At 40.9% G+C, this 8,112-nt stretch overlaps 1 protein-coding gene across 1 annotated transcript; it reads left to right on the top strand.

Annotated features, from left to right (window-relative positions):
- The first annotated feature begins 1,479 nt into the window (after positions 1-1,479).
- LOC115379032 (NACHT, LRR and PYD domains-containing protein 1b allele 3-like) lies at positions 1,480-6,051 on the top strand. The gene is made up of 2 exons (XM_030079690.1): positions 1,480-1,509; positions 3,531-6,051. The coding sequence occupies exon 2, from the start codon at positions 3,562-3,564 to the stop codon at positions 4,747-4,749; it is 1,188 nt and encodes a 395-aa protein (XP_029935550.1). The 5' UTR covers positions 1,480-1,509; positions 3,531-3,561; the 3' UTR covers positions 4,750-6,051.
- The last annotated feature ends 2,061 nt before the right edge of the window (positions 6,052-8,112 follow it).

Genomic DNA, 8,112 nt, shown 5'->3' with positions numbered 1-8,112 from the left:
GTTTCAGTTGCCAGAGGCAGGATGCCACATCTCAACTGGGCACAAACAGACCTCTCTGCTCTGATTGGTAAATACACTTTATTAGACTGTACGTTCTCAGTTTAGGTTTAAACAGAATTTCATTGGACCATTTTTGTTTATAATTTTCAGGTAATATTGATTTAATTTCACTAACTCTGCAGGATGATTTATTTCTTTATATGTATTGCAGATGTGCCTCATCAAATATTTTGGCAAGTACTCTGGTCCAAGAACAGTTATTTGAACGTTCCCAAAAGAAAATTTGTTTAGTAAGTCTATTATCAGGCATGTTTATTAATCTATTCCACAGTGGCACCATGTCACCCTGGTGCTGCACTTGGCATGGCTCCCAACCCATATCACCACATACAGCAAGTTTGGGGGCCATTTTATGTTCACCAAGAAAACAACGCATGGCTCTGTTCTGAACTGCATCACATTTTGTTGTCTTACAGTAACCCCAAACCCCCTAACTTGACCTTTTTCAGGACAGCACCCAGAGCCCGACCTGCACAGTCAGATAAGATTTTTATTCCTCTTTCAAAAGTAAGATGGGCATCTAGAGTAAGTCCTAAATATTTATAATACTCAGTATTAGTCTCCATTTACTACACCAACAGCAAACAATATCCAACAAATTTTGGAGATCAGTTTCAGTCTCTGCAAGGACTATATCATCTGCGTATAGAAAAGTGCCAACTGTGCAATCAGCCAGTCTAACGTCACAAGCTGCTGCTTAATCTCCAATACCAAATCATTTATATAGATGGCAAACAGAGTAGGAGAGAGCACATCCCCCTGTTTAACACCAAATGGGGTAGGTAAACCACCCTATTCTATGATCATTGACCTGCACACATGCAGCTGGGGCTTGGTAAAGAACCTTTAAAGCATAAAATTTTCCATCTATACCAGATTTCAGATTTCTCCTAGAAAACATGGCAAATCCATAATAATAACTAGATACTGAAGTAGAAAAAGCTCTTAGAGCACAAGGAGCCAGTTCACTGAGGAGTGACGCTTCAAATCTGGAATTATGGAAATGTGATGACTGACAGGAAGTTTGAATCACCATTAACTGGTGTTGACTCTGTTCTGCAGTGCCCTGATTGGAGGAAAATGTTGAGCCCATGCTTGCATGCAGATACAGCACAAGACTCATTCCATTCCTAAAAGACAGGAAGTGGTTTGAGCTTCACCTGTCAGGCTGCTGCTCTTCAGAGACCAGCAGCCAGTTAGACACAGCTCTGTGAGGGAGGCCTGCCACAGATCTGCTCTCTTCCTGTCTTAGAGTTGTATTTTTTATTCTTCATTCAGACTTAAGTACTGCAGCTTGACAGAGAGCTGCTGTGCTTCTCTAGCCTCGGCTCTGAAGTCCAACCCCCATCTGACAGAGCTGGACCTGAGTTGGAACTGTCTGCAGGATTCAGGAGTGGAGCTGCTGTCTGCTCTGGTGGAGAGTCCAAACTGCAGACTGAAGACTCTCAGGTCAGTAATAATAATAATAATAAAACTTTATTTGTATAGCACCTTTCATACAAGAACTGCAGCTCAAAGTGCTTCACAATAAAAAGAAGAACATTTGAAAACACATTAAATAAAACATTAAAAAGAATAAAACACAGCACAGGGTGGAATTAAAAAGAAAAGGCTAAAAATTGAAATAAAATTTGAAATAAAAGAAAAGATGCAAATAAAACAATAAAAGACAACAGTGTGGAATAAAATAGGAGCTAGTTAAAGGCTAGAGCAAAAAGGTGGGTCTTTAATCTTCTTTTAAAGATGTCTAGTGAGCTGGCTTCCCTGATGTCTAAAGGTAGTGTGTTCCAAAGCTTGGGGGCGTAAGTAATAAAGGCGGCATCTCCAATTTTCTTTTGACTGTTGTAGGGAACCAATAAGCCAGCAGCAGACGATCGCAGTGTTCTTTGGGGTGCATAGCCGATAAGGGAGTTGGCAATGTAGCTCGGTCCCAGCCCATGAAGTGCTTTGTATACAAGTAGGAGAACCTTAAAGTCAACTCTAAATGTTACAGGGAGCCAGTGTAGGGCAGCTAAGACCGGACTAATATGCTCTCTCTTCCTGGTTCTGGTTAATAAGCGAGCAGCAGAGTTTTGGATGAGCTGAAGTCTGTCAGTAGTTTTCTTTGGGAGGCCGGTAAAAAGTACATTACAGTAGTCAAGTCTGCTTGAGATGAAAGCATGTATTAGTTTTTCAGCATCTTTTTGATTTATAAATGGTCGCACTTTAGCGCTGTTTCTAAGGTGGAAGAATGATGTCCTCGTCACCTTATTAATGTGAGACTTGAAACTAAGATCTGGATCCAATACAATGCCAAGACTTGTAACCTCAGATTTAATCCTGGCAGCCAGTTTCCCCAAGTTAATGGACAGCATCTCTCTTTTTGTTTTGGGGCCAACTAACAGGATCTCTGTTTTGTCTTCATTTAGCTTTAAGAAGTTATCGCTCATCCATTTGTTCACTGCCATGAGACAGGTAGTGATGGAATTTATCGCTGTAGCATCATTTGGTTCGGCAGAAATATACAGTTGTGTGTCGTCTGCATAACTATGAAAACATATATTGTGTTTTCTGATGATGTCACCGAGTGGCAGCATGTATAGTGAGAAAAGTAATGGACCAAGGCAGCTCCCTTGTGGAACTCCATAGCAGTTGTCCTGTTCCCCAGACACATGATCTCCCAGTCTGACATAAAACTTTCTCCCTTTGATGTAAGTTTTAAACCAGTGTAACACACAGTCAGAAAGACCAACCAGTTTTTCGAGGCGATTGATTAAGATGTCATGGTCAATCGTATCAAACGCAGCGCTAAGGTCTAAGAGGATAAGAATTGAGACCTTATTTTCATCATAGTTCAGTCTGAGGTCGCTGACGATTTTAGCAAGCGCCGTTTCAGTGCTATGATGTTTTCTAAAGCCTGATTGAAATTCCTCCAGGATGTTATTTTCTTTAAGAAAGGCATTTATTTGCACTGCAACTATTTTTTCAAGTATCTTACTAATAAATGGTATGTTTGATATTGGCCTATAGCTGCTTAGTGCATTACTATCTAGGTTGGGTTTCTTTAGTAAAGGTTTTACGACAGCTGTTTTGAACTCATCTGGGAAGATGCCAGTTTGAAGTGACATGTTTATAGAGGGGTGGAGTCAGTCCTCTCAGGTCAGGAGAGGGGTGGAGTCAGTCCTCTCAGGTCAGTAGACGGGTGGAGTCAGTCCTCTCAGGTCAGTAGAGGGGTGGAGTCAGTCCTAGAGGGGTGGAGTCAGTCCAGGCGGAGCAGCTTGGTTGCTTGGTTCTTGTGCTGGACACAGTCAGTGCAGGCAGCATTTCCTGGGAAATGTCCAAAGTGCTCAGTGGCCTCAGGACTGGACAGAAAGACAGAGAGAGATCAGCCAATCAGATCAGCCACAAGTGTGTTGTGATCATGTGCTTGAGTTGACCTGCAGATGATGATGATGACGAAGAGGATGATGGTTTTGTGTTCATCCCTACAGGCTGGAACATATAAAAGATTCGATTACCACCATGAATAGCAAGGAACATACACAACGGAAGCAATCTCAGAGTTTACCTGATGTCACGTCACAGGACAGCTCTGAGAGGTTCATGCCTGAGATCTCTGATGATGGAAACAGTGAAATCTACAGGTTCCAGTGCACCAGTCCAGGCCTGTACCAGTGCAGTGTGACAGGCCTGGTGTTTTACATGGAGGGAGAAGGGGATGTGACTTACAGGATCGTCCACTGGGACTGGAGGCTACTCGCCCAGCATCACAAGAAGCCTGCAGGACCGCTGTTTGACATCAGATGCCAGCAGCAGTCTGTCTGCCAGCTTCATCTCCCACATTGTGAGATCAGATCTACAGGTGCATGTCAGTTCTTGTCAGTGGCTCATGTGACCGACGAGGGCACTGATTTCATCCTTCCACATGAGATAACAGAAACTCATGTTGTTATCAACATCACTGGATTTTCTGCGTATGGTAATGTCAAGGATGAAGACTCGCCGTCCGATCCAATCAGGGCGGCGGTGCTGCTGTTCTACACTCCTCCAGTTGATCCTGATCCTACATCCTTCCTCCATGTGTTGTTGCTGCCTGGAAACGTTGTGATCAGGGACGTGCAGTACCAAAGGAGAAAAATAAATGGGGTTGAGATGTACATAAAGACACCACCTCACTGTAAACTCCAGCCAAATCAGGAGTATAAACTGTTGTCTTCTCACAAAAATAGGTCAATTCGAATACAACCAAAGAAGGGAGAATTTGACATTTTAAACTATCAAAATTATTTCACCACCTTTGAAGTGATTTTAAAACAAATCATGAAAACTATTAAGCTGCTTCTGTCAGACTCTAACACCTCTAGTTGTGTATGGAAAAGGCGAATTTATCTTTCATCAGCTGCCATAGGGACGCCCCTGGTTCAGAGTGTTGTTGGTCTCCCTTCAGACAAACATTTGTTTTCTATACGTAAAGCCTTCATCGACCGAGTATCAGGACCTGTGCTCAAAAGTCTGCTGGACAGGCTTTTAGAGAAACGGGTGATAAATGACACTGAGAAGGAGGAAGCAGATGCAAAGCAAAGTAAACATAAAATGGCCAGTTTTGTTATCGACACGGTGAGGAAGAAAGGGGAGCGTGCTAGTTCAGAAATGATCACATTTCTCTGTGAGGAAGACCAGTACCTCTCTGAAACCCTTGGGTTGATGTGAAAACACAACTAACCAAATAGTGATGAAGATAAAATGATAAATGAAGAACTGACCATTTAAACTCAATGGCTGCCCAAAACTTCTCTTGTGCCATAATGTGAACATATCCTCATGACCATAAAATTTAGATTGACCAAAGAATAAAAATGGGACGAGGTGTCGGTGTTCCTCAGCACCCAAACTACTGTCAGCACTTCTCCCCTCAGATATTCAGCTTGTGAGCGTGTCTGTCCAAAGCACCTTGATTTCTCATAGAGGAAACGCCCGTGAACTCACAGTTGACCCAACCTTGACTCATAATTTGGGTTCTTGTGTCCAGCCTGTGGACTGTAAAAAATTTGAGGAAAAAAACCTTTTAAAAACTCAGGATACCAGAAATGTCATGTTGATGTCACACGTCATAATCCATAGGTTTTGTAAACTTGATGAAATGGTGCCTTCCTTTGAATGTTTCACCCAAAGCGTGACGTCGCCTCAGGGAAGCTTCAGAGCTCGTCGATGCAGACATTTATCAATACACAGAATTTACTGTTATTGTGCCATAAATGTGTAAACATGTCAGAGTGTGTGTGACACATGTACAGTGAGGGAATTTTTTTTTTTTTTTTGGACTTTGAGGCATCTTGAGTGGAAATTCAGAGGGACGTCCCCACAGTCTCACTGGTCTGGTCTTTCTTTTTAATCAGTGATCAGTCGCCAGTATCCAGGACAGTTTTGTTGTACACAGTTTTGGTCTAATTTCAGGGAAAAAAAACGATGTAATGAAGCACAGCTCCTCCCTCTGGCCAAGTCAGCGCTGTGTCAGAGCCTAAAGGACGTCCTGCACTGCTACACACACTTGATGCTGTGGCCAAACCACAGTTTTACTATATTAGACTGACATCCATTATCTTTCTGTAATCACGTGTCTTTTTGCACACTTCTTACTCATGTGCACTATACATATATACTGTCTTTTTTAATCATTTGAGGTATTGAGTTTTTCTTTACTGCAAAACTTTGTATTATATTTTTATCAGCGTTTTTCAGGTTAATATTTTCTTATTTTTTGTATTATTGTCACGGCTGTTTTCTAAGAAAAGATGTCATTTTAAGCTAGCTATGTTTCTATTGGACAACGACACGTGGTGCCTTTCAGCAACATGTGTTAGGAAGCAGTGACTTTGTGCTGTTTTTATATTATAACACTTTTTTTGTTATTGAAAAGAAACACAGATGTGTGCGTTGTCCTTAACTAGTCACCCAGATGCCTTTTTTTTTACAGTAAACTGTTTGATGTTGTACTTCAACATATGTTTTATAATATGTGATGATATTAATTGCACTTCAACATGTTTTATAATCATGTTTTATAATATGTAATGATGTATTTCTTAATTGCACTTCAACATATTTTATAATCAACATGTTTTATAATATGTAATGATGTATTTCTTAATTGCACTTCAACATGCTTTATAATGAACATATGTTTTGTAATATGTTATGTATTTCTCAACACTTCAACATGTTTTATATGTGATGATGTGTTTCTTAACACTTAAACATATGTTTTATAATCAGAATAAGTTTTATAATATGTGATGATGTATTTCTTAATTGCACTTTTATACACAGGGTCTCTACAGAGGCCTGTAAATCCTGTAAAGTTGTTGGAAATTAATTCCTGCGGTTTGCTCTGCCTGTCCAGTCATTTGGTGATTATATCATGTTGGGAGCTAAAAGTCAAACCTGTCTGCTGTGTGTTTGTTGCATTTCTTTCTTCTGCTTCATGTAATTCTACATTTTGTGTTATTTTCATGAGCCAACAGGCACCAAACTGATTGATTTCAAATAATAAATCAGAAAGTGGCCTGAAATATCCACGTGTGGACTCATATTGTGCAGACTCTGGATGTTTTTCTGTCATTTCTTCTTTGACACTGCAGCGCCTGGCAGCCAGACAGGCTCCACGCTGCCTCTCACATCTGTTCCTCCTGAATTTTTACAAAACGGAGGAACAGTCCGACGCTAAACTCCATGAAGTGGATGCGGGCTGGACCAGAGTTGTCGCTGCGATCCAGAGGAGCAACATGGACATGAAGGTAAACAGCAATAATGTCACATGTTTCACTCTTTAAGGCCTGAATGTGTTGAAAACCAAAGCAGCTCTTGTTGCCTGAGCTTTGTCTCTCCGGCTGCTTCAGTGGAATCCATGTGCAAATAGTCTCACTGGGAAATGTGGAATAGAAATCTGTACCATCTGCAGATCTGTGCTCAGTTTTGCAAGTGAATGTGGAGATGAATCTGTAAATGTGGTCATAGATTCTGAGTACACGTGCAGATTCTTGTAAACATTCACAGATTTCAGTATGCATTCAGAGATTCTTTTGCACATTTTCAAATCTTGACCACACACACACACTATCATCAATAAACTACCTCTATCTATCTATCTATCTATCTATCTATCTACCTATGACGAGAGATAATGTCAAAACCATAATTTAGTTCACATTTTATTCTTTTGTCTAACCCTAGAAAATTAAGAACCCAAACCTGTAATAACCCAACTCCCCTGTTCAATATGCAGGTTTTAAATAATATCCTTTAAAACAGAACAGGAGTAGAATTTCTCTCACCAATAAACAAGAAATTTATTTTTATTTTTCTAACTAACTAACACTAATGGCTAATAAAACAGCATTTGATCAGATTTCCATGTTGTCAGTAAGGATCAAAACGTCTGGTCGAGCTCTGAGGCTGTTTCAAAGAGACGAGAGACGAGTTTCTGTCGACAAATCAGTTTTTATTTTGCCTGTGTGTGACACACTGCAATTCAAATATGGCAAGTCAACATAACTGAGATTAAGTGATCGATAATTTGACATAACGTGTAAATAAACTTAGTAGAGACAAAGCATGACAGTGCAGACCAAAACCAAAAATGTCTTTACAGTGGAGACGCTGGAAAACTAGAAGCTAAAAATCCTCAACACAAGAAAAAAAACAGAAACACAAACTGAGCAAATCACCTCATCCAGAAAAATCAACAGGTAACATATGAATACTTGGTAGATGATGAATCTATTGCATCTAGTATTTATCAAACCAAAAATACAAAATAGAGAAAGAAAGAGTTTCCCCTCCGGCGCGGGCGAGACGTCCCGCAGGAGGAGGACGAGGGTTTTTACTGGACAGACGGGCGACTTGTTACAGGGATGCAACCAGTTTCCAAACAGCAAGACGGCACAGCGAACACAACACGACGTACTGGATACACACAGGAAAAGGACTAAACCACAGGAACACTGAGCGTCCTGCCGCCGCAGAGGCAGGAGCACGCCACTCGAAACAGGGCGACGTCCGGAAACCCCGAGGCCC

This window comes from Myripristis murdjan, chromosome 20, assembly GCF_902150065.1.
Source record: "Myripristis murdjan chromosome 20, fMyrMur1.1, whole genome shotgun sequence".
In the NCBI taxonomy this organism is placed as follows: domain Eukaryota; kingdom Metazoa; phylum Chordata; class Actinopteri; order Holocentriformes; family Holocentridae; genus Myripristis; species Myripristis murdjan.
Note: the sequence above shows the minus strand (reverse complement) of the source record. Positions and strands in the feature narration are given on the sequence as shown.